The sequence below is a fragment of the Carassius auratus genome, unplaced genomic scaffold (assembly GCF_003368295.1).
Source record: "Carassius auratus strain Wakin unplaced genomic scaffold, ASM336829v1 scaf_tig00009660, whole genome shotgun sequence".
Taxonomy (NCBI): domain Eukaryota; kingdom Metazoa; phylum Chordata; class Actinopteri; order Cypriniformes; family Cyprinidae; genus Carassius; species Carassius auratus.
Window position 1 is genome coordinate 1 of NW_020524056.1, and position 27,969 is coordinate 27,969.

Below are 27,969 nucleotides of genomic sequence, written 5' to 3' on the forward strand. Positions count from 1 at the left end.
TTTCCACATGTACAGCTTAAAAAAAAAAAAAAGACGACAAAGTGGAACTTAGTCATTTTCAAAAACCGCTAAGCAAATATATACAGTTTCAGTACATACCACATAGAGAAGCCTTTGCTGATGCTGCTCTTGTTAAATTTCAGCCTCTGGATCTATGTCACAGCTTCCAGACGCGCTCAACACAAAATCCTACTGGCGCTCGTGATTTTTTAGCTCCGCCCACACGTCACGCCTCTAGGCGCTCGTGTTTTTCCGGGAAAAATCGGTACAGACTATCTTTCTCTTATGAATATAATAAAACTAAAGACTTTTTGGAGTTATGAAGGATGCAGTACTACTCTATAGGTTCTCAAGATTAACAGGATATTGAGAGAAAACGAGCATTTCACCCCCCCTTTAAAGACAACTAATATAAAGTGGAAGCAGAATATGTTTTGTGCTGCTTACGTCTCTCTCCTGATATATTATTACTGGTCACTCAAATTGGTTCAGTCAATGGAGTTTTATTCAGAGATTTCATATAGATATACTCTATGGTTTAGTCAACAAACTACATTTTTGGCCAAGTTTCAGAAGACACTTTGTTTGAGTAAGACGTCATGGGTTTGGCAGTGAATACTGCAGGGCTATAACTAAGCATCAACACACTTTTGAAAAGCTGTGTTCCCCTTAGCATCCCGTAAGGAAAGGAAAATAACTACTTGGATAAATACCCAGCAAAAATAAATGGATTAATGTTCTAAATGTACGAATTTGTAAGTCACCCTGACTCACCAGATGAATAATGCAACAATGGCAGAGCGGGGTAGGTCCTTTGGAAAGCCCATTCATTTTATTAAGCCGTTGTCACAGGAACACGACTAGGGCTAAAGATAGAGCTGGAGAAAGCTTTAACACTCCATTAGGGCTGAACCATTTTTGTCCCCAAAGACAAGCAAGCAAGATGCTGGGACTGAAAAGAGCAGTTGTTCAGCAGCACCACTTGCTCGGGTAAGTCACTGCTCTCAGTGAGACAGTACCTTGTTGTGCCATTAACGATGCTTTGGAAGCAACACATAGACAAGGCATTAACTCTACTAAATAAGGTCATTCAGACAATGTAAATCATATGAGAAACATATACAAATAAAATAATTCTTGGTACTGCATATCTTTTTTTTTTACAAAAAAAAAAATAGTATACATTTTTACACGTATGTAAACATGTTCTAGCCTCCTACAGCTAGAATACTAGAAGAAATGCTGTCCTTGTTGGTCTACCACCACTATCTTCATGACCTTCCAGCGCATTCACTATGCTGTGACTCAAGCAGTTTCTAACTTTAGTAATTTTCATTCCAACCTATTGCAAATTCGAGCTTTAATACAATACATTCTTTATCTTATATATAAAATGCCATCTGCCAATAACATGAATTTAACTATGATTTCATCAATCATCATCTATTAGATCATTGTATAAATCGGTTTGGAATTGCTCATCTTCCTGTAGAATGCAGAACCACTAACAAAGCATCTGAGATCTGGAGAGGACTATCAGGAAAATCTTTCCTAATGAAACACAAATATAAAGTGGAGAGAGGAAACTGTGAGAGTATCAAGCAACTCTGCATTGTACCTTAACTGTGAAATCTGTGTCCAAACCTAAAGCCTTCTATGATGATGATGATGGTGATAATAATAATGAATATATATATTACATAATAAAGCATCTTGGAGACAGTTCTTCTGGATTTAGTCTTAGTTTGTTCTTTTCTTCTTGTCATTCCAGACAGTCATTCCTGCTGTCAGACTCCTTGTGCAAACAAAAATCTCACTGGATTATTACATTTAATGTTGAAATTAATGTTTGGAAATATATGAACTGATATTTCCTAATGACACAATACAGCAAAAGATAGAAACTGACTTAAAACCATTTTTAGCTGGTGAAAATACTAGTGTTCTAATCATTATGGCCACCACTGTACACTGTATATAAAATGTTTTATATTTTTATATAAAATATAGCACATTCATATTTAATATACATCGAAAATAATAATAGTCATAATAAGTATTATTATTATTTCTTTTTGGAGAATAAACTGCACAGCGGTGTGTAAGCAGATGCAGACAACCTAAATTCAGATTTGGCTGAGACCTTAGCATTTGCATCTTGTAACCATAACAAAATTCATTTAAATTTACACAACAACACTACAACAAATCCATTCAAATAAATTATTGTTGGTTCAAATGGCTTAATTTATTGTGAATTTGACTACATTCACTGAACAGTTTTGTTGTGGGATAGTAGCATTAAAGTAAATAAAATAAAATAAAGCTTACACATACATGCCTGAAATGGATTATTTATCTTGTTCATACCGGCTGACCTCACACCGACCCATGAGACAGTGAGACAGCAGTAATGTTTTGTCATATTGGGTTTCCTGCACAACGAGAGCACTTCAATTCTCCATATCTAATATCTGATGCTTTCAGAGAGGTCGGGGTCCTCTTATGTGCATAGTTCCACAGTCCCAATTTCCTCAGTAAGCTAATAAATACTGATCACACTTTCTGATCATAAACATCAAAGGAGAGCGAGCTCACTGTGTCACAGGGGTCCATTTGATTTAATGATGCATCGCTGTGGTAAATAAGTGCCTCTGCTTTTGGGAAATCTAATAGAAAACTATTACTGCTTGAACACAGCTCAACTGAGATGAAGGTCTGCGAGCCCAACGTAAATAAATGAACCTTATCAGAGGAACTCATCTCATATGTGATAGAGGAACAGAGGAATGAATGCAGATCAATATTAGGTGTATTCTCGCTGTTGGAGATAGTCGCAACAACAAATGACGTGCACTATCTGAGCGTCTCGGTGCACAGCTGGCGAATGGTAATGAACGACAGAAAGGTTGAGAGGATTTGTGGTGGTTATCTTTATAAACCATATGGATATCGACCAGATGAAATCTTCTTTTATTGTGGTGCGTTTTTTTTTTGTTTTTTTATATAAATAGCTTCACTAGGCACAGAAAACCTGTTCAACATCGAACCCTCTAAAGGGCTGCTATAAGTGTTTATCATATTTTGTGTAATATATTTTATTACCAATATAGAAGGTTATTACTTTTTCCTTCAGGGACTAGTCATTTAGGGAAAGACATTGGGGAGCAGACATTACCCAGTGTGCACCATCTACCAGTGACATAAGCATACAGACTAATATGCCTTCTCTTTCCATCTATCTGCAAATTACACATTTTTTTATTTTTATTTAATTTACAAGTAATATTCTGAACTAAACCATCATGGTTTGTCTAGCATAATAAAAACTATAATGTGTCACCACCAGCACAGTTAGCTAAACTACTTTTCCTGAAGATTTCTAAAGACACAATAACTTGTTATGCTTTCCGGACATACAGACTGATTCTAAATATTTTGTATGGAAATCTTTTTTTTTTTTTTTTTTTGAAAAGTTGGTTGGACAAAATGGGGGAACAGGATCCAAATCACTACCATTATTACTAGTTGATTGTTCATTGCTATTAAATCAATAAATGTAAAGATAAGTAGAAATACTGGTTGCACTGAACAATGGTTAATTTGTTCAGTCCCAAACAGTGTTGTCATTGCTAACTGACAATGTTATAACATTTAGTGTTAATTGATATAAAACTGAAAAAAAAAATACAAATTTAAATGTCACCTGACAACTAACTAGACTAATTCTAAATATTAAAGAATGCTATAATAATATAATAATAAAATAAAATGTAACATTTATATATTGGACTATAATATATTATAATATTCCAAAGAGTCAACTACATCATACATAATGCCCAAGAATTCAGAATCACTTCCTTAGAATCTAAGAACAGCTCAATGAAAGGGAATGCTTGGTTACATATGCTCTGTTACGGTGTCCAAGTCTTACAAGTCTAAGTAATGTCATTTCACACTGAAGTGTTATGTTGTTAAAACCAGAGCCACAGCTGGGGCGCAAGTTCATAATGCCAGATCACATCTATGTCTGATCACAGAGCTGGGGATATTCTACCGCACGGTCTTGATTAGAGCCAGCCATACAACCATATAATGTAGTGCTGATGTCATCGAGCCTTGGGCGGCACACTCAGAGCAATGTTCAGAGGACAGAGAAATGGAGGGGACTGTCAGGGTGGATAAGACTCTGTTGCAGCACATTTCCTCAAGTCTCAATGGTCTCAAACGGCTGCAGTGATTCTGGTCATTCATGCCACACTACCATTCAAAAGTCTGGAGATAATCAAGATGGCTTTTATTTGACCAAATCATTTAGCAATATTGTGAAATATTATTACATTTTATAACTATATACACACACACACACACAATTTGGATAACTATAAGTTTTAAATGGCTCCAGATAAATAGAGGCTTGATGTTTCATCTTGACAAGATATTTTTCTTCCGTCTAAAACCAAACTACCTGTGCACTCGCATGTATATCTTTCCTTCTGTTTGATTGCAGGCAATAAAGACTGCAAACATCCTTCATAATGAGACTAATATACCCCAGTGGAGATTCAACATAAATGTTTTTCTATGATATATATATGATATAACATCGGTCTGCACATTACCCCAGCAATGTCATTTTATGTACGTCGTCTAGGCATCTGGCAAAGTAACACATTGCCACTTAAGAGCTGATTCAATTTTATGGACCATAAGATGCAAACCTTTCCCAGTGCATAACTGAATAATTGATTTCCATATCAAGAAACATTGGATCTTTTTTTAGAAGCACTTGTTTTTGTGGATTTCCATTTCACAAAGGAACATTCAGGTAGAAGCCAAACCAGTCAAAATGTTTCCTCACCTGGATTTTGATCGGCCATGAGAAGTTGCTGACGTATACGTAGAAGGTGATGTTGGGATTGCTGTGAAAACTGAATTTCTCACAAGAGAAACTGTCTCTGTACTCTTTAATGTGGGTCTTGGACACGATGGGGATCTCTTCCCCAGAGATTGTCCCAGCTGTAAAGATTAAAGAATGCGATAGATTAATTCATACATAAAGGAGGCATTCAGAAAAGGCATTTGATACAACTCATAACTCCTCTTATTTTAAGTATTGACCATAAAGGGTCACAGATTGACCTTTGCATGTTGGAGGTTTTGCATACATAAACGTATTTATTCAAAATCCTTAGCAAAAACAAAAAAATGCATATATTTATTGTGGAGTCTGAAAAAAATGATGCATGCTTAAAATTTAGTGTGACTGCCACTTAAATTTTTCTGAGCTATTAAATAAGGGTGACTTAGAGCAATGCAAATCCAGTGAATTGCACCAGTAATCGCACCAGTAATCAACAATGCTAACCGGATACGGTTTAGCAATGTGTTGATGTTTTTATTCATGGAGAAAATGAGTTTTAAATCAACCTCTCAGTGTAACAATTTCATTATCTATTTTAAACATGAGAAACATGGTATAAAACCATAATTTAACAAAGAAAAAATGACTTGGACTTTGTCCTATTTTATCAAGACTTTGTAAACTTTCCTGAAGTTGTCTAGTGAAACACTTAAGTCCTACCAATCGTCATTCCAAACCAGCTCTATGAAACAAAGCCCTCAAAATGACAACCCAAATGCAACTACGTGGCAATGTTTATCTTAATTGAAATCGTTCAGTGCTCCTGAAGACGCTGCAGCCCCAGAATTCAGAGCCGCATGCAAGACTATTGTTAGAAGCCCTTCTCAGGGGAGAGTGTCTTTAAACAGAAAGACACCACTCCAAATAATAATTGAGGGGAGCTGGAAGGTCGAGAAGGAGAGGAGTGAACCTGTTAAAGAGGAGCGTGAATGTCAAAGTCACATTAAAAAAAAATTGGCTGGTGACTGTTTGGACGAAAAGGTGATTACAGAAATAAACAATAGAGGATAATGGCAATGTCCTTGAGTGTCTGTCAATTATAAAATACCCAACACACCCAGGAACACACTGCAGTCAAACAAGGAATGCATTAGCATCTCTGTGTCAGACCCATTAGGATATTATGCTAACATGAGAATGCATGCGACGGTCAACAAGGCACACATAACTGATTAGTAAGGTTGACTTGTTTACACCAGCATTCAAAACTTTAAGGTTAGTAAGATTTTTTTAATTTTATATAAAGAAAATCAGGTACTACTGTGAGATATTATTAAAATGTTTTAGTCTATGTTCACACTTGGCATCTTTTTTGAAGCTGCCAGCATCTGTTTTACATTATAATCCTATGGAGTAAACAGTGTTTTCAAAAAAAAAGTCCTGAGCGCTTTTTAAAACCCTTCTGCAGCTCAGAACGTTTTTTTCAAGTAAAAAAAATTAATAAATTCTACTTTTCTGAAAAATGCCCTACATGAAGTGCCTTTTTGACATCTGACCAATGATAAGTGAGTGGCAAATAAGTCATGACAAAATAAAAAAATAAAAAAAATAAAGGAAAAGACAGCCGATAGACGGATCGTACTAGTTTCGGAGCACAAGGAGTTGTATGATATGAGTACAAAACTACCTAGTCTAAAAAAAACATATGTCACCAGAGCTACTGAATTAAATTGTTGTAGCCACCATATAGTTTTCTCCCGTTAAATGTTGCGCTCCCACAACGTCGTTGTGAACCAACATTACCCTCCCTGTTAACTTAAAAAGCAGAAATTTCTGCAGCACACAGCGCTAGGCTGAAGTTGCAGCTGTTGTTATAGCAACAAAAGATGCCCTCGGCTGCTATTTGTAATCAAAACACTGCCAGCTTTTTCTTTAATTAAAAAAATGCTCGTCAACTTTTTGTTGTCAAAAAGATGCCAAGTGTGAACGCCCTTATTTTGTTATATTAAAATGATTTTTCTCCTGTGTTGGTAAACCTGAATTTTTAGCAGCATCTCTTTTTTTTTTTTTTTTTTCAGGATTCTCTGATGAATATTAAGTTAAAAAGAACAGCAATTATTTGAAATAGAATTAGTCTGGAATGATAAAAATGCCTTTACTGTTATTTGATCAATTTAATGCATTCTTGCAGAATTGAAGTATTAGAATACTTAAATATTTATTATTATTGTTTTATCTGGTGCTTTAAATATGCTGACAGCTTTTAGACTGTAAAACCACTTAAATGTTTATTGAATTGTGTCTCCTGCTTGTTGAGTGTGTGGCAACCTGCTGTTGAGTGTGTTAATGCAAAAAAGGAAAAATATTTGCCCAGCCAACATATTACTTTAATACTACAAAAGCAATAACTTTTCTGCAACAAAACAAAGGTAAATATTCAGCAGAGGAGAAGAGTAGTCAGTACCTGTTGACCCAACTGACCAAGTGATGTTCAGATTGAAGTTGTTTGATGCATTGATGGACATGTCCAAGTTCTTGCTGGTCTACAAAGTGGAAAGAGAAAATGAAGTTTCAGTATGGCTTTTATATGGTTTTTGACAATCTAACTGACAATCAGAAGTCTTCTCACAGATAATCACAATCACAATCTGGTAAACCATTCGGTTGCTTCTGTTCTCAGATAAGTAGACTATGACTGACCTGCTCAGGAGTGGCCATGAAGTTAATGGCAGTGTAGTGCTGGTCATCTTCTTGAAGCAGACTGAAGGTGAACTGGTAATCAATCAGCAAGTTATCTGTTCAGATCAAAACCCTATTGTTAATACCCACATTTTACATCATTTAACTCTGTAAAGTTAATGGTTGAAAGTTGCCATTTAAACAACATCACGAAAGAGCTGCGCACATTCACTCTTACAATAAGAGGGCTACTTTGAAGAGCTACATGAATCATCAGTCACTTTAATTGCACTAAATTAATACCTCCTTTCTAAGTGTGTCATTACTTTAATAAGCATTCATTCTGATTAAGCTCAATTGTTTTTATGACATTTACAAGTATATGAAATCTACGCTTCTTAGTTACATAAAAGAACTTGTTATCATTTACCAGAACTAGGCCTAAAGGTTTAAAAGTTTAAGACTAAACAATAAATTCCCAATTTTTGACCAGGAAGATTCTAAGGTACAGTTTTTTTTTTCTTTCTCAAGGTCTCTTAAAGCATTGTTTCAAAGACAAAGAAATGTCTGGATTTTTTTCTTAACTCCTGGGCTGTTAAATGACTGAATGCTGCCACAGGCATCTCTCAAAGAACAGCTGTTTGTGCGAATCACAATATGGCATTGTAAACATCTTTTTCACTCCCCATCAACTCGAATGTCTTTATAAGGTTTGAATCAATTCAGATGAGACATGGAAGCATCATAGTTCCACACATTTCCTATATTTTTGCTTGAAAGATCATGTAACTTTCAGACACTGAGAGTAGTGCTGATCTACAAATCAACTGCTATGAACATCAGTCCTTCTTTCCATTAAATCAGCCTTCCAGAAAGAACACTGTCACTTCTTAAAATTAGTTGCAGATGCATCTATCTATAGGTGACAAAACCATCCCCCAGCTTGCACTTGAAGCATTCAGGTGATATATGCTGGATTTTTTCCACAGATGAAACAGAATGGTCAGTGACTTTCAATGGTTAGACAGCTGTTCTGAGAGGAATGGCAGCCATAAAGTTGTAAGTTATTAAACAGGAATATAAAAAAACATTTAAGTCCAAGACAGAAACATGTTCTCAACTATTGTGTTAGACCATACACAACTAATCATAGACTGTCTGCACCAATTATGTGATCATTATACTGTCTGATTGTTGCCAAATCTGGAATTCATTCTCTCAAACACACTTACTTACTTACCCTTATGTTGTTCTAAACCTGTATAACTGACATTCTTCTGTAGAATTTAAACAATTAAAAGATCATTTGAAAAACGTAAGTAACCAAACAGTTTTGGTTACCGCTAATTATCTTATGAAAATATCCTATTATATTCAACAGAAAAGAAGAAAAAAAGAAATTCAGAAGAAAGAGAAAAATAAGGGTAGCTAAATCATGACAGAATTTTATTTGTTTTGGTGGAAAGTATCTTATCCTTACCAAAGCTTCATTTATTTGATCAAAAATACAGTAAAAACAAAAATAATGTAACAATTAATCAAACCATTGAATGGTAGTGTATATAGACTTTTATTACGGTAAGCGTTTTATTTCTTCTTAACCCAAGTCTAGGGTCTCTTAAAAGTTGTTTTGAAATGTCTATAAATTGTCAAAAACAACATGCAAAAATGGCTTGTGGTCGCTTCTGACTTTTTTCTTGTGCACTGGATTAAGTGTCCTAAAATAAATACATTAATCTGAATCTACTGAACCAACTAAGGTAGAACACTGTAATGCTAAACTGGAAACATCACATTTCCATTTCAACATTAAAACACAACAGAAACCATAGCAATGGGTCATTAAAGATGCTGCCCACTGCAAATACAAGGAGAGCTGGTCAGCAGGCAGAGTTTGAGTGCAAACCAATAGGAGAAAATGATGCATGAACAATAGGTCTTACTGGTCAGTTTAGTCAGTTTTTACAGGATCAATGTCCTTTGCTGGTGAGTCAAGTAACACTGACAGAACACACTGAGTGCGCTTGTGCTACTGCTGCTTCCGGAAATGCACAAGTCAGACCTTGCATGTGTGAGAAAGCTCCCATTTCCTACTGGATCCACATTCACCAAACTTTTGCTCTTGTGTCTTTAATTAGTTTGAATCATTTGCTTACACACTCTGACAGGGCTTGACGCTCTCACCAGTCTCATATCGTCACCTACGGCCCACTCTCCAGCAACACTTCCCCCTACAGGACACTATTTGAGAAAATACGGCTGCGTAATACACTTTTCTTCTAAATAGCAATTGAGCCAGAAGCCTGCGAGCACATGCACTTCACCTAACAGACGCAGAGGGAGAGGAGTGGATGGAAATTGATTGATGAATTGAAGGCTTTATTTAATCCTGATTGATGACAATGGGGATAATGCTGGCCGGATTTGCAAATGGAGTGAAATTTGATGTCCTAAACGCTACTGACTGCATTTAGCCTTTTCAAACTCCATGATGACTGCTGATAGCAATTGCAAAAAAAGTGAAAGAGGAACACAGATGTATACCCAGAGAATACACAGTTTCTGATATACTACAAGACTGCCCCCTAGTGCTGAGCATTTGAGCCCTGCACAAACAATCAAACATTGTTTGCTGCAGATCTTCCGAGATGCTCAAGAGATCTATCTCTACTTTTTGATTTCTGACAAATCAGAATGTCTCATCCACCGCTTTTATCTTGTTGTGTGGTTGTGCATCAGCGCATGGCTTCCCAGCATCGTAAGCCCCCTGAGTCTAATTTCATTAAATGGCAGACAGCCTCCGAGTTTGAAAGTGTCTGCAGAGTCTGATGAATTTTCAAGGTACAACAGGATTACGTTAAGGTCAGAGTTCAGATAGAGCATACTCACAGTAACAGGTTCCTCGGAGGGGGTTGCCAAGGTAACGGTTTTCTGAATCGCAACTGCAGAGAGAGGAAAAAAAACCATTTAGATGAAGTGCATGAAGTAATGAGACAATGCGATATCTGATGCATGAATCTGAACATGCAAATGTCATAATAATTACTAAACACTAAAAATAAATAAATGGACTGTGAAACAAGAAAACAAAAAGGCTGTTACTCAATTTAAAATAAGAAAAATAAAATAAGGATCGAGACGTTTTGCTATCTAGATTTTTTTTTCTTTTTTTAGGGTTTAATATTTTTAGCAGGCGTATTTTTTTGTAGTTCGTATCTGTACATCTATGCTTTTTTATGCATATCTATGTGCACATGCATATGAACATCCATTGTTTTTCCTAAAAACCAACTAGACAACCAATCACGTATCTTATTTTGTAAATATGTTCTTTTGCATATGCTGAAAAACTTTGTTAAACACTGAATCTATTAAATATTGCAAAAATGTTCACTATTTATATTTACAGATCTTATTGTGAACAATTAATCCATGCACGTTTCACTTAAGAAAATTTCTGACCTTAATCAAAATGTCATAACCAAACATCTCTCTGGTGACATATGCAGCACTTCTCCGAACCTCATATTCATATGCAAAGCCCACATCTCAAAAAACAATCAACAACCGATGCATATCCAAGTCCCTGCACAAAATTATTTTCTTTTTACTAATCTGTTACACTCTGATGATGTATGTTGCAATACAGTACAAAGGTCGGTGGCTACTTATGTTACATTATAATATCCAGAAGAAAAAAATCAATCCTACTGCCACTATCATGCATCAAACCCATGATAACGTAGCCAGTACTTGGCGTTTGTATGATATCTGCATACTGCTACCATTTATACATTCTAAAAAAAAATTTACATTTCTTTTTAACCTCTAAATAGAAAAAATTGTAGTAAATTAACTAATTTATTTGTTGTATTTGTATCACAAAATGTTTGAATTTGTGTGGTGCCTGTGGTATCTTCGTCCCTTTCCATACTTAGGCAGATTATGTAATTCCACTCTTGTTGGAGTCCTTTATTTCCTCAGCTTCATTAGAGTGTGCCAGGAGACAGCCCAAAGCTTCCTCTACCTCAATCTCTAACACCCTAAACAATTAACACAGCGCTGTCGGCCCAGCTCTCCACCAGCCTAAGCAGATTACACATCCGGTTGCTCTTCTGAGCCAGGAACTGACGGTCCAATTAGAGTCTGCATTCATTTGAGAGCACAACTCGCTCACTCCCTCTCCTCACAGCAAACTCGCCACTTAGTTTCTACAGAGGGAATTCACTTTCGATTCACGACATTGTCCTGTAAGCGTATCTGAAGTGCAAATAAAATCAATCATTAAATCCACTTTTAACAAGTAAATGAAGCAATGTTATAGTTAATGCAGAATGCCGGGCTCTGGACTAGTTACTGTGGAGCGAATCTAACACAATGCTCCCAGTTCACATGCATTACATGTGCAGTTCAGCCAAATTTGGCTTTAGGGTTTGTAATGAATGTAATGCAATAAAATATGCATGAAATCATAAAAAAAAAAAAAAAAGGTTTTCTTTTGAGTTACATGCAAAAACAAACAATCCGATTCACAAACAAATCCTGTAACTGAGTTTTGTGCTTTTTTACTAAGTGCTTTGGCAAAACATAATTAAGCATATTATAAGTTATAATAATAATTAAAACATAAAAAGCCATAATTATGACAAAACGTCAATTAAGTCCAAATGTTTTAATGAATTTTTATCCTACAATTATGACAGCGTCTCAAAATTGCAACTTTTTATTTCATAATTGTCATATTCTTTTACCAGCATTTTTTATTTTATCATGACTTTCTATCTTATAATTTCAATTTATGTCAGTTATGTTTTTTGTCTCTGTCAGATGTTTTATATATAGATTTTTTTTAAGTTAAATCGCATAATTAGTATGACTTAGTATGCCATCAGTGACTTTTGTGTCATAATTATGACCTTTTATATCATCATTTTATTTTACTTTTCAATTTACAGTATTATATTTATTTATAATTATATATTCATTTTTTGTTTTGTTTTTTTTTGCTGAAATGGGCTTCCATATTTATGTTCTGTTTACTTAGCCGTTCATTTATTCAGGAGCAATTTTGATTTATGAATCAAACAGAACTGGGAAAACTGGATCGACATCCAGCCATGTGAAAATTTTTTTTTAAAAAACATTTACCTTTTAAATACACCAACTAGTCTGCACTATCCTCACAGTTAAAAATACACAGACCTCCATCTCATACTGTAAATATATTTGCCCTTAGCTTGCAGGGATCCACCTTTATGATAAGGAGCTGAAGCGTTCATATTGTTTTTTCTGAGAGTTGGTGATAAATATGAGAGGACAAGGTAGAGTACAGTTTTACCACGGTACAGAGGACACAGGACAAACTGCACCACAGGCATTTTAAAACCTCTGCATATCAGTCCCCTAGCCTTTAATCTGGATGACATTTCAAAAATGACTATTCTCCCTCACCCATACACTGCAAATCAGAAGGAGAGGTTTCCAACGTTCATGCCCACATATACACAATGTACTCCGTGAGGGCGGTGAAACATAATGCACTCTTACTCTCAGTATCTTAATTTAATCTCCAGTGAGAGTGCACCTACACGCTGTGCATGCTTTAATGCACTCTCAGTAGTGCCATAATTTGATCCCCATTTGGGTCACACCTGGAGTGCCACAACACACACAACACACTCCATGACACTCTATCAAGATGATGATGGACTCTACAGTAATCAAGCATGATTTGGCTTCAAATTGCATCAATTTTCTTTCTTTAATCATGTGTATCTTTTCAAATATCTCTCGTTGAGCTGTCGTCTGATAGCAAAGGAGAATGACGTGATGCTCTGAAGTCCTGATCAGGACTGTGAAAGGAAACTTTGAATTGCTCTTTCACAATGTCAGCGCACTAAAAGGGGGTCGGCGAGCGATCACTGCAGCACATCAGGTCTTTAATCAACCATTTTGTGTGTGATAGTATTTGTGCGTGACAAAAATGGTCTTCATTACGGACCTCGTTACGTAGGATGGGTAATGGCATCTGTCCGCTTTGAGTAATGAAGGAGAGAGAGAACAGAGTGAGAAGGAGAGGAATAAACAGGAAGTGGTAATGCCGTCTCGACTGCAGCCTGTGCACTCATTTGTCCTTGTGATGAAGACACGCTTGAATACATCATCAACGGACCTGGCTTGGCCTGATTGGGTTACACACAATTAAAAACAAGCATCTCCCAGTGTGTACACGATCACAAACGCACACAATGAAATGACAAAAAAAAGTGTGTGTGTTTTAAAAGAGAAGCTTCTGCCAACACCTTAGATATCATACACAGCAGAATGCTGGGTTGAAATAGGTTTTCTATATAATTTGAAAAGCAAGGTACATCTGATTATTGATCACTTCAGTTGTTTAGAGCTCATAAAAATTAATTGTTAATACATTAAGCAACACTGCTGTGTGAGTTTGATTCACTAAAAAGAACTAAATCATAAGAGTCTTGTTCAGGAATCAAAACTACACATCACACTCTCGGTTTTTGATTTTTTTTTTTTTTTTTTACAAAAACCAACTCATGAGAGCTGCTTGTTCAGTAATTGGTTCAAACTATTTTGATTCACTAAAGAGAACTACTTGCTTGTAAGAGTCAATTGCTCAGAATCAAAATATACTGATGATACTGCATGTTTCTGATTCACTAATAAGATTGAAAATAACCTACCCTTTTCTTTACACTTGCTTTTGATTCACTAAAAAGATCCAGTTCACAAGAATCGATCATTTGGGAATTGGACTATACTGGACATATTACATATGTTTTTGCATAGTAGATTGAATTGTAATGTTGTAATTTATAATATACTGCCAGAGCAGTTTTGTATTGAAGAGAAATATGCAAGAAACATTCATGTAAACAAAACAGAACTAAATTACATTCTGTTACAGTTTTAACAATGGAACCAGTAAAGCAAAGGAAACATGCCTTCTATGATGACTTCTCCTGAGTCATTACCTTACTACAGTGTGCAGCTGTAGCTAGCATTGCTTCTGATGAAAATGTGCTGTGGTGCCAAAATATACAGTGTGAAAAGAGACCTGCAGGGACAAAGGACACAGCTTCCTGTTTCCTGCCATAAAACTGTTAAAGCATCAAGTAAGACCTTCCAGGAGCTGCACACCTCTTCATATCCCAGAACTGCACGTCAGCCTATAACAAAGCATCTGCTCTTAAGAGAGCACAACAAAGGTGCCACCATCCACTGCTGTAGCTCTGAATGCAATACAGCAGCCCGGATTTCAAGCTGCGCACAAGCTTCTGTTTCTGTGACTGAAGCAACTGAGTGGGAAATTCAGTTCACACCCACGTCTCCTAAATAAGCATGACTGGTCAACCCACTCCTTACAATTTCTGCATGCACATATAACAATGCAGTGAGTGAAGCACTTGAGTTTCATTATTCTCAAAGAGAATTGGTCTCTCTAATAGTCACAAACACACGCCAGCACACTCCCACACCTAACATCCACCTCCATTAGTGGTATTAAAGTGTGTGCACAAATGCAGACAAAATATGCTGCGTCTGCAGGTCAGCTTTAGCCGAAATTGTGAGGACACAAAGTCAAGCTAAATGGAATGCAGGGGGCTTAATGATTAAAGGGCTGTGGAAGTATTAACTAAACAGGGGAAAGATCCAGGACAACCTCAATTGGGTTTAAGAAAAAAATATATATATTATTAATTACTGAACAAGTATATTAACGTATTACTTAAACAAGCATTTATTATATATATTAAAACAAAAAGTCTTGGCATGTATTTGTTTATATAAGAATATGATTGCATGCAGCATATGTACTTACAGCTGGCATTGGTCGCCTTTGATACCCTTGGTGGTGCAAAAGCATTTTCCCGTCAGCACCTGGCACACGTTGGCATGGCCATTACATTTACAGGCTGAAGAAGAAAAGTGAGAGGGGACCAGACAAAACCGGGAGGATGAGAAATATATAGAGATATATAAAGATAACAGAAGGGGGAAGGAAAGAGAAAAACCATTGTGTGAAAACAAACACAGAGAAGTACGAGACTCATTTTACAAATACAGCTTAGCAGCTTAAACATTATTTAATTATGAAACGCACTTCAATTGAATGAAAATAGGTTGATTTCAATAATGAATGAGGTCTTTTTATCTAATACTATAACAGAGCAATTCTGGAAAACTTCAGTGACACCATATAAAATAGAAGAAACTGTATCAAATAAAAACAAATACAAATGACTTAACTGACTTAAACGTAGTCAAACAAGCTAACTAAAACAGTGAGATCAGCTCATAGGTGGTCCCTCTGTTCTCAGATTTGTTCACAGAGAAGAGAGTTTCAGCTGCATTACATTAGAACATCATGTTACTGTCCTTAGGCAACATCAGTGATGGAAATCAAAATAATAAATTACAATCCTTAACCACAGAGGTCAATGAACAAACAAAATGGAAAATAATGTGTGCATTAAAAAAAAAAAAAAAAATATATATATATATATATATAGACACACACACACACACAGAGTACCTGGCCATGTTGAAACTAAAATATATGAATTTAGCAGTATAAACTAAAAAAATATTAAAAATTAAATAATAGTTTGAAATATAATGTGTAAATAACCAATCTACACGTTTATTTCAATTTTATAAATTTACTTACAAATATATTATATCATTTTTGTTGTTGTATTTTATAATATAGACTACCGTTCCAAATACCGTTCCGACTACCGTTGGTTTTGAAAAACTGCCCCGAACTTGTGAATAATACTGTATGTACAAACATTGTATAACATGTAAAGTGGTCATATAAAACAACAAGTTGCCAAACTCTATATTGGCATTACTGCAATTAATGTGTTAATATGTTAGTGTATTTGTGGAATCTGGATGAAATTTGTCTTTTTGAACTTGGGAGAAAGTTTTGAGATAAGAGTTTCAAAAGCATGAGGACAATTTCACTTATTATATGACTCACTTCAAGATCACCAGTTCTGAAACTCTGCAAAACAGGCACATTTCAGTTCAGAAGTTTTTTGCCACTTACAAAAACACTATCTTTAAGTGCCCCAGTCTTTTAACTGTACTAAAATCCATTTCCGCCTTTTTTGAGCAGTGGACTATAATTATTTCTAAAATAAGCTTTAATTCTACACACGCTCTTCAGGCTGCACTAACATGGCTGCAGATCACTGGGCTCTGACAGGCTTTTTTCCGCTGTGCTAAACATACATGACAGCATGCATAGGACCAATTCTATCCTGTCTCTAAAGCCCAGAATCCTGTAGGTCGTATATCAAAGGTCTATGCTGGTGTGCGTATGAACGCCTTTTGTAAGCTGGTCTGCTTTTAAGAAGGAATATGAATATCATATTTCTCAAGAAAATGGGAAACATGATAGTGCCTAATGTTTGCAGGCCGCAGTTTCAAAACTGATGTCCCATCAAGCATTAAACTAAAGGAGGCCTTGGGCAAAACTACACAAAAACATTGAGGAACACAACAAATCCATTTACATTTTAAAATGTGTTGTAAATAAAACATGAGACCTCTTAGAACCACACTTTTAGAAGGTTTAAACTGGCAAATGTTTTGTTATGGCTAGCTCTTAGTGTTAAAAGTCCTGGTGGGAGTGTTGTCTCATATCTATGAGCATAATGGTCTGTGACAGCATATCCCGTTTCTTCTAGAATCATAGGCAAATGCTGTAAACCGACATCTCCAGGGCAAAAGAGAAAAAATGTGAGTGCTTGTCTGTGTGTGATCTTGCCCCTCACCTCTGGCAGTGCAACCACCTCTTTGACCTCAACATTCATTTCCCAGTGTGCTCTTTTCTCCATTACTAAGCTAAATGGTCTATCAAAATGCCCAGTTAGTAGCAGGTGCAACTATTCTCACCTTGACACTTTCCGCCGTTGGTTGGGTCTCCATGGTATCCGGGCAAGCATGTTTCGCAGTGAAGCCCAGTGGTGAGGTTACGACACTGCTCACACACGCTGCCATTCACACACGTGCTGTGGCCATTGCACTGGCATGCTGGGAAATAAAAGGAGTTTTTACAAATCTCGATGTCAGAGATGACTCAATTGACCTTTTGGTAAGCCCCTCTCCTCAAACGCAGATGAACCAATGGCAGTCGAGGATCAGTGAAAGGGGCAGTGGAACTAGGACATCTGTAGGTTTCAGCGCCATAGAGAAACATCGGAAGATCCGATGCTCGCATCGTTTTTATGGGGTTCATGCTTCAAAAATCGATATGCCTGGATTACTTGTAACAGTGACTCCAGGTATCCTGAGAGGACAGGCAATGGAATTGATTTTATTCTATTTCTCTAACCCAAACAAAACGGAACCAAATGTCCCAAAGTGTTCACCCCCAATACCAAAGAAGACAAAAATGTTTGTTTTCTGGTTGTCTCATTAAGTTACAATTTTCATCTCCTCAAGCAGAACATTCATGTCATATTGTGCTACAGAAAGGTATCGCTGGCTAGAAGTATCTAACGTTAAAGTTAGTGAGTGTCAAAAACACATAAACGAAGGTCTACATTTCACAGTCTCTTCATATTAAAAGAGTTAAATGTAAATTGATTTAATTGTACCCTGCAATACATGAACGGTGTTGATCCAGGATTATGTCATGTGCGATCATGATGAACGTAACAGGCTTCTTCCACTTGCGTTGTGATCTGTAAACCCTGGCTTCCACATTAATACCCACACTATTTATTTTAAAACATTTTATACATCCCTCCTTGCACTTGAATGGTGGTCCTCCTGTGTCCAAAATGTATCAAAAAGATATAGGCTTTTCACACTGACAGCTGTCATTGTAAGACAGTTATCAACTCCGTTTGTTTGTTTGAGTCCACAACAGTATCTAAAATGGGCGGGGCTTACCGATAGGTCAATTGAAAACTAAAGGATATTGAAACTTTTAATGCCTAGAACTCCCAAATATAATGATCCCCTGGTGAGGGATCCCTTTCCAAAAATATGAAACAGCTACATATTATTTTCATGTTTAAAACCCATTTATGCTCAACAAGCCTTCATGTACATACATGTAATATTTTCGTGGATAACAGGAAACTTTTTTCAAGATTATTTGATGAATTGAAAAGCTACTGGCATTTATTGAAAAAATATTTTGTTAAAATAGCGCAGTCACTTATGATCAATTTGAATTATGATCAATTTGTCACCATTTCTGATCACTGTTTCTGTCTTAAAACAGTACATTTATCACTTATCATTTACTGTTACTAAACATATTTCGTTAATATCTTATATACATATGTTAACATTTACAGCCCTAAAAAAATACATGTGGTCATTTTGTTCTATATTTTTTTTTGCAGATCACCTTGCACTCCTGCCCTTCAGTCTGAAAACCCCTGGTGGAACAAACTTGCTCTTCAAAGGTCAAGTGTGCACGTGATTGTCAAAATGTGGGTGGTTCTCACCAGGGCACTGGATGAAGGCCCACTCAAAGCCTCGGTCTTTTGGGCACAGCCCCGTCTCCAGCACCATGTCTTGGCTTTGTTTTGAGGGGCTCTTCATGGGTCCGCGATACGAACCCTCCATGCACTGTCCTCGGCCGGTGTTACTAGGGTCCCCACACCAGCCGCAGTCAGGCTGCTCCAGACACAGACCACATGTACGCAAACCAGAGCAGTTCTGAGCTGCAATGACAGAGAAAAGAGAGAGATGAGATGCCGAAGAGAAAAAAGCCAGCAAATTCTGAGAAATAAACATTGAGAAACAACAAAGACGTGCTTAAATGATACTTTCAAGCTCTCACGGGGCATATCACTCCACTGACTGAGTAATATGCTCTCAAATACCACCAGAAAGTTCACTCTCCCTAAAGAGCACATCACAGCCATATGCGTCAGTCTCTTTCAGTTTGATCCACCTCCCCGGCAGCCAAATCACATCTCTGAGGATCTCAGACCACGCAACAACAAGCATTACACGCAAAGTGTATTCAGGGTCAATATGATGGCAGCAGTAACAGCGAAAAAGCACAATGTTAGTCATTACGCTGGCAAGAGTTCATGGATTCTCAGCTGCAGGAGTTGACAGATCCTCAACAGCACCATATGATTTGATTCGGCATGCAACGAAAAAAAAATCATTTGTTTAGGAGTGAGGAAATGTCTAGACGGGATAGACGTGGAAAGACAACTCTGAGACAGATTACATCCTTGCTGATTCAAATAGTGAAAGTACATGATTTCACCGACATTAATTTATTGGCACCAAGCAAATTAAAAGAACAGGCTTTACAGACAAGATGCACATTTAATATAGCATGTGATTTATCGTGCCCTACTCATAACAATTTGAAATTAATTAAATAAATTACCTAAAATGAGTCGCTAACACCATTTCATGTTCATTAGCACCCAAAACACTTAGTTATGATACCTAATGTGGCCATGCCAACAGGCAACTGTTGAGAGAGATGAGGATGAGGAACAAGTCAAATGGTTCATCTCCAGTAATGCGACAAGGACATGGTACAAACCGACTGTAAACAAATGACCTTCAGCTCACCCAAGCAGCGACAGAAGCCCCCAGATTTAAGACCGAATTTATCAGACTGTTACAATATTGGGGTCGACACACACACAAGCTCCCCACATCCCAGTGCAAATCACTGCCACCTAAAAGTGTGAGTCAAACTCATCCATGCATGCTCTGACAGAGACAAAGCACCCTGAAGAGAAAAAGAGGAAAAAAATACGAGGAGAAGCATGAAACAAAAATAGATCTTTAAAATGGCGCTGACACAGTCCGAGGCTTATGGCAGAGCAGTTGAAATGTTAAGTAACCATCACTCGGACAGAGAGACACATTTTGGTGACAAAAAGCCAGACAGATTTGCAGAATCGTACCACCTCCTTCTGGCGGAGAGCTTTTAATTCATTTTCCATCAGACTGAGCATAATGGAAGTTCTATCAGTAAGTCTAGGCCTGTCATAAAAACAGACTACAGTCGGAGAGTGTCCGTGTCCCCTGTACGCTTACCTCACTGTCTGATAGGGTGAAATAAGACATTATGAGCAATTCAAGTCTTTCGTCTGAGGGACAAAGATGGCATAACACAGCTGTGTAGCAAATCAATTGTATGTAAACAAAATGCATTTCAAACACACCGAATGTAAATGTGAATGCAAAGTGAAAAATCAGCAACATTAAGGTATTTGAGGAATGTCAAGGCCTCTTTTTAATATTCCCAGATGAACGTTTACAGGGATTAAAGTGAAAAAAAATCTTCTGACGGAACATTTTTCAGGCCAAGCCATATTCCTTTAACAAACACTTTATTTAAATAGTCGAGACCAATAGCGTTTTAAGGGGAGATTAAACCGCTTTAATATTGCCAGTTTGCATATTTTAAAAGCTATTTGTAATCTTTGAAAAAAAATATACCTTGACAAGGTGTGAGACTGTGAACGACAGGTCATGCTCCGCTATGAAAGAACATATGCGCACTTTTACATCGCACACACGGTCCGCCATAGATGCATGAATCTCCGTTGTGGTACTTGTCGCACCAGGCAGGGAGCATGTGTACTGTAGAGCACGAACGGCAGCATTGTGACTAGCTTCTGATTGATGGCGAGCTAGCACTTTTTTGCCATTATTGCCATATTGAAATTTCCTGTGGCATACTGTGCAAAGACACGTACCTGGTTGTTTGATTTTTTTAGCCCACGAACTAAAAGGCTTGCCATTCTTCCCAATTTCGCTAAGCCAAGCCCATCTCCATTTATTTTTTACACTTTTATCAATCTCCGAAACATCGGAGCCTTCCTGCATTATAAGTGTGTCCATGCTATCTTAAATGTAATTATACCTCAGCCGTAGCCTGACATGTACTTCTTCAAAACTAAACCAAAACCCGGAGTGGATCCATACCGGAGTGATAACAAAACGTTTATAGTGAAGAGAGGAACGTGCATTCGCTCCACTCCAGGCTTTGATCACATCCTCCTCAGCAGGCTGAATACACTTTGTCTTTCCTTAATTTAAGACCTATTTAAACTAAAATTAAGACATTTAAAACACTATTTGAGAAATGTAAGCCTATATATACAGCATTAAAATTATGAAAAGTGAATTTAAAACATTAAGGACAGGCGGAACAGTGTAATTGACGGAAATCCGTCGATGACTCGCTACAATTAACGGAAATCCGTCGTAACGACGGAGAACTTTAATCCCTGCGTTTATGCCAAATTATGTCGTTTCCTTAAAGTTTTCATCACTTAGCGTGCCAAAGTGTGCCATAAGCATCCATTCTTGAACGCCCAAGAGGGACGAGCGAACGCTTAGGCAGACAAATTGAAACACTAATTGCACATTACAGGCGGATCAGAGGCCAAGCAGTTCAGCTAATGGGATGAAACAACAGATCTGATAGAGATGAAGAACTCACACAACCCAGGACGCTGACAGGCAATGATTGGTTGCATCTTTCTCTGAAAGACTCTGCAGAGCAACTTTCTCCTCAGTAAAAAGGGTATACTCAAACTGAAGCACTGCCATGAGAAAAGGCTATTGGGTTTCTGGAGAAAAAAGCTCTTGTAATTCAGCTTTAATTTTAACAAACAAAATGTCTTAACACTAGCTATGACCAACCATTAAAAAGTCCAAAAGCATTCAGATAAAATAACAATTAATCCTTATCAAAAATAAATTTACATTATAAATACACACTACAAATACTTCAAATGTTTGGGGTCAGTAAGAGTTTTTGGTAACACTTTAGAATAATCTATTAGTTAATTAGGTCCATTAGTTAATGTTAGTCAACTACTTTAGTTAACATGATCTAAGCAAGAACAATCCTTCTCCAGCATTTATTAATCTTAGCTGATGTTAATTTCAACATTTACTCATGCATTATTCACATCAAAAGTTGTGCTTGTTAACATTAGTTAATGCACTGTGAATAAGCATGCTAAGCATGTTTGTTCGTGTTACTTAATGAATTAACTAACATTAACTAATGGACCATTATTCTAAAGTGTTACCGACTTTTTTTTTTTAAAGAAGTTTCTTGTGGTCACCAAAGCTGCATTACTTCGCTACCGTAAAAACAATAATGAAATATTATTACCATTCAAAATTACAGATTTCTATTTTAATGCATTTTAAATTACATTTATTTACGTGATGGCAAAACTGAATTTTCGGCAGCCATTACACCAATCTTCAGTGCCACACGATTCTTCAGAAACCATATTATTTTTATTTTATTTTTATTTAGTGTTTTATGAAAATTTCTCATTTTTGAAAACTGTTATGCTGCCTAATATGTTACACATTCCAGTTTCTTTTTCCCCTCAAAATCAGTGCGGAATATGTAAAAAAAAAAAAAAAAGAAAAAGAAAAAAGACCAAAGATATTTTCTGGGGCAGATTAGAAGCAGTAATGGCCATTACATGTAAATGAGATACTCACACAAGCAGTCTCCTGTCTGCCACTCCAGACACTGGCCGTAGGGAAAGGAGATGACGTAGGCATTGGAGTCTACGCAGCGTTTGGTGCTTCCACACCACATGCACTCCATGGCCTGGCTGGTGCAGTTCTCACAAGAGGTACGCAGAGAGCAGGGCGTCTTACAAGGGCGGGCGTTTTGGTTCGGGCTCACTACAAGGGAGGAAATATGTATGAGATTGCTGAAAAGGGAATATGTATGTACTGTATCTTATTAGCTTATTTCCAAGCGTTCACTAAGAGTAAAAGGGAAACCGAGACCCACCGACTGGTTTCTCACAGATGAGGCCGTCTGTGTTGGCGGTGCAGGGATTGGCCCTGAGGCCAGAGACCTGAGCTCTCTCCAGGTAAGCACAGAAGCCTGAGTCATTGGGCTCACCAGGCAGCCACTGAAGAGAGGTGTTAGTGAATGGAGACATGTCCTCCCAGCCCCAGTATGACACATTGATCTTCCTCAGGCCAACCCATGGGGACAGTTTCTGCTGGACAAACGCAATGAGTCACGCGAATAAAATTAGGGGTCCCACTTTATATTAGGTGGCCTTAACTACTATGTACTTACATAAAAAAATAAGTACTGTACTTATTGTGTTCATATTGTATTGTAAAACACTTTTGCTGCTATTGAGGTGGGATAGGGGTAAGGTTAGGGAGAGGGTTGGAGGTATGGGTAAGTTTAAGGGTGGGTTAAGGTGTAAAGTATGGGTCAAGAGTGTAATTATAAATGTAATTACAGAAATGAAATACAGATGTAATTACATGTCTTTTTTTTTATATAAGTACAATGTAAAAACATGTATGTACACAATAAGTACATTGTACTAAATTATTAATTAAAATGTAAGTACATAGTAGTTAAGGCCACTTAATATAAAGTGGGTCCAAATTAGGAACTAAAATTCTTCCACAGAAATATTATGAAACTTGGAGTTTGCATCCTTCGGCTCTTAAGTGTTTAAACTAGCAAAGATTAAATTAATTTATTTTAAACACACATTAATGTGTGCTGTCCAAGTCTCACATGTACGTGCGCGCTATCACCACCCAGGGTGATGACGGAATAAATGACTGCTCATATTCCAGCATACGGCATTCGCATTGAACAAGAGTGATTGGTTTGTCCACGTTTTTTTTTTTTTTGTTTGTTTTTTTTTTATAATTGCTGTTTTTTTACGTGTTATCTATAACAAACCATATTACAGATGCATTGTCAGATTTAAGTTGAACCGCGATTCCAGCGCGTGCCGAACCGTGTGTGGAGAATCGAACGGTTCGATTTTTTTTCAAACACACAAACACAGTACGGTACACATACATACATATATATATATATATATATATATATATATATATATATATATATATATATATATATATATATATATATATATATATATATATATTATATTTAAAAAATATTCATTTCAGATGTGATTAATTGCGATTAATTGCAATTACTCGATTTGACAGCACTAATTACAATAGAAAACCATCGTTATTCACTATAAAAATAATTAAAAAACTTAATTATCCAATTTGTGGATAAGTTCGAATGACTTTACTTCTATTCTAAAACGTGGAAAATACTTCTTACTGGTAGTGCAAATATGAGCAGACACAAACCTTCCCCTTCTGCTGGTACTTCTGCAGTTCCTCCAGCACAAAATCCACCTGCTTGGCTGTGGGAAGGGAGGCGATGTTTCCCTCCAGATTCTTGCAGTAATGCTGAGCATTGTCATAGCTCTCCCTGCTGGAGTTGATCTGCAGACAGGCATCCCCCACATTGCTCCAGCCGTCTCCACACAGCTGAGCTACAGAGAAGTCATATAAGGAGCATTTATCTCAAGCCTCATATTTTTCCCATTTCTCCTTTGATCTCTGTTATTCAGAGACAGCAGGAGAGCTCTTAACATAATGAAAATTACTCTTCAGAACCAAGTAAAGCTGTAAAAGGGCCAATAGCTAATTTAAGAAAAGTGGACGGTTAAAAACATTACCAAAGTGGAAAATGCAAAGCACAATCAGACTGAATGATTTAGCGAATTTACAATTTAAAGAAAAAGGTGTCGGGAATCCCAGGTTTCTTAGGTCAAAAATCACAAAGAGCACGGACACTCACAAATATATACTACATATATACTCTATATAGAGTATATATATATATATTAGCCAAAAGATGTTATCTTACATTTTGCAAAAGGCTTTGTGATGGGAGCATGCCTATGTTTACTTTAAAATGTTGTCTAGACAGAAAGGTCTCTAGTTTTTTGGAACTCTGCCCACTGTATACACACACAAATATATACAGTATATAAAAAAACAATTAAATAAGCTCTTTATGTAATTTACAAACCAGAGATACTGGCAGAAAAAGAAGGGGTGTCTGCTGAACATGGGCAGAGTTCCAAAAAACTAGAGACCTTTCTGTCTAGACAACATTTTAAAGTAAACATAGGCATGCTCCCATCACAAAGCCTTTTGCTAAATGTAAGATAACTTCTTTTGGCTAAAATACAAATCCAGAATGCACTGTGGCAAGCTCACGGATTCAAATTCATCTAATATGGCAGATGCATTCAGTGTTTCCAAACTCATTCTTTTAATGTGTGAAAATTGCTTGACAAGCCCATTTTTGGCCATCAATCTCTGTTCACCAAATAAAATCTCTATCTTATCATCCTCTGCCATTCTTACCAGGAAGGGTGTGACATTCCTGCTGTTGAGGATCCCATTGGCAGCTGAGGTTGAGGGAGCAGCTCTTGCAGTTGGCCATCTTACTGCAAATCTGCTCGTTTCTGATTAGACATTTGGTGAAATTCTTCACAGTCTAGTAAAAGAAAAAAAAGTCAAAAGAGAGAAACAAACGCAGGAATACTAGTGCATATTGTGTGGTGGAACACCGGTGCCCTCTGCAGGCCAACTTACAGCAGTGCAGTTACTGAGAGCTGAGATGCATTTCTTGCTGTCACACCACTGACATCCATTAGTGTTGGCGGTACAGCTGGTGCAGTCTGAAAAGCGGTAACATCTCTCATCCACCGTGGCTAGAGCAGAGACAAAGCAGAGATGGCAGAGATGAGGAGCGAAAAACTGGCAGTCCTAAGTATTAATATCCAACAGATATTAATCTAGAGAGACATCCAAGCTCTTTCAAAACCAACTCTCATATCAGACCCTTAACCAAAGTAGAAGAGAAACATTTAGCACTTCAAACACCTTCCCTTTTACCTATTCCCCATTTACTTCTAATCGCAAGACTTCAAACAGTGTGACTTATGCAGAGAATCAAAGAGGCCTCTGTTCTACGTCTGTTTCTTTTGACAATCCTTTATTCAATAATAACGAGTGTCTCCATGTCCTTACTTCACCACATTTGCTACCTCTTCCCTAGTCTTAAAAAGCTATATTTAAACACACAACACAGCATCATTTCTTGTACAGCAACTTAATCTACAGCAAACCTATAAGTGTTAATTATTCTATGAATTATGGTATCAGCCAACACACACATTTATATACAAATACATACAATTATAGTTACTATATAGTATTATTATTATACATAGAAGTATTGTATAAATAGTATACAGTTATTATAGCACCACTCTTCTCCAAAATATATAGTTAGTTATTTGTTCAAATCTATATTAAAGCAAGGCAATATTGTGAAATATTATTACAATTAAAAACCACTGTTTTGTTGAAATGATGCATTAAAATGTGATTTCTGTTATGCAAAAAACAAAAAAAAGTTTCAGTGACGTAATCCTTCAGAAATCATTCTTGTTGATCATGCTAATTCGGTGATTCAGAAACATTTCTTACTATTATCAATTATGAAACCAATGTTGATTAATTTTTAAAAATGTATTTGCTTATATAAAAATACCCACACAAAAAACTATACAAAAATAAAATCACAATTCAGTAATAAAACTGATTAAAGTTTCACCATACTGAATATAACAAAACAGTCCTTTTTTAAATGTACATTTATTTAGTGAATGATTTAAATCAAGCCTAATCAAGTAATTATTGTTATTGGCCTCAATAGTCATGTTGTAGGTGTTTTGGCATTATTTCAGAGTACGTAGTCTTTTTTTTTTTTTTTCATTCAGACTGGAGATTTCTTTTTTTTTTTTTTTTTTTTTTTTGAATTGCTGTAGTACTGTAGTAGTACTAGAGATTTAACAGCGGCAAACAGCGATGCAGAAAACACGGAACCACTCAAATACCATAACAAGGCCAGCACTGCCAGGGATTATCCCAGCATGCACCTCTCCAGACCTCAAATCAAACGAAATGAAGCCAAATATTGCATTGGCTGGAGGTCCACACACTCACTCTCAAAGACAAAATTTTGGCTGGTTTAGTGTGATTGGTTGTGTTCTGACAGGTGGCAAAAGATCAAACAAACTGGCAGTCCTGCAGAGCAGAGGAGGGCTGTGGGAAACTCTCCTCTGTGTCTGCTTCAGACAGCTTGTGCCCCCTCCATTACTCTCTCATTAACACAGCCAGTGCACAATGTAGCAGCAAACCCGAGGGCTTAGATCAGCACACACAAGAAGGGCTGATTTCTTGGCTTGGGCACGGTGGAAAATGTTTTAGCTGAGGGTGGCAGGGGAGTCTCTAAGCCTCTTCCAGATACCTACCAGCTTTGGCAGGGCAGAAAGGAGCAGGTGTAGCACTGTTAGTGAAGCTGGGCTCCCAGGACATGCAGTAGCTCTCTTTCCAAATGCAGCGCACACCAGGGCCTGCGGCCTCACAACGCTCCTGCCCCAGGAAGGCCTCACAGCTGGGTGGCCTGTAGATTAGTACGTCATTCAGAAGGACGCTGGAGAAACCCCCGAACACATACATGGACCTAGAAGGAA

The 27,969-nt window shown here is 37.0% G+C and overlaps 1 protein-coding gene across 1 annotated transcript in view; it reads right to left on the reverse strand.

Annotated features, from left to right (window-relative positions):
- Positions 1 to 4,664: 4,664 nt before the first annotated feature.
- The window catches only part of LOC113072613 (attractin-like protein 1), a 29,953-nt gene continuing 6,648 nt past the window's right edge, over positions 4,665 to 27,969 (reverse strand). Inside the window, exons 11-23 of the mRNA XM_026245601.1 lie at positions 27,748 to 27,959; positions 26,021 to 26,139; positions 25,790 to 25,922; positions 24,719 to 24,906; positions 23,361 to 23,574; positions 23,060 to 23,248; positions 19,048 to 19,266; positions 17,480 to 17,617; positions 15,393 to 15,486; positions 10,436 to 10,488; positions 7,568 to 7,662; positions 7,332 to 7,410; positions 4,665 to 5,022 (exon numbers count right to left, since the gene is read on the reverse strand). Of these exons, the coding sequence (XP_026101386.1) occupies positions 4,814 to 5,022; positions 7,332 to 7,410; positions 7,568 to 7,662; positions 10,436 to 10,488; positions 15,393 to 15,486; positions 17,480 to 17,617; positions 19,048 to 19,266; positions 23,060 to 23,248; positions 23,361 to 23,574; positions 24,719 to 24,906; positions 25,790 to 25,922; positions 26,021 to 26,139; positions 27,748 to 27,959 (1,942 nt within the window). The 3' untranslated portion in view covers positions 4,665 to 4,813. The remainder of the gene's footprint in view (positions 5,023 to 7,331; positions 7,411 to 7,567; positions 7,663 to 10,435; positions 10,489 to 15,392; positions 15,487 to 17,479; positions 17,618 to 19,047; positions 19,267 to 23,059; positions 23,249 to 23,360; positions 23,575 to 24,718; positions 24,907 to 25,789; positions 25,923 to 26,020; positions 26,140 to 27,747; positions 27,960 to 27,969) is intronic.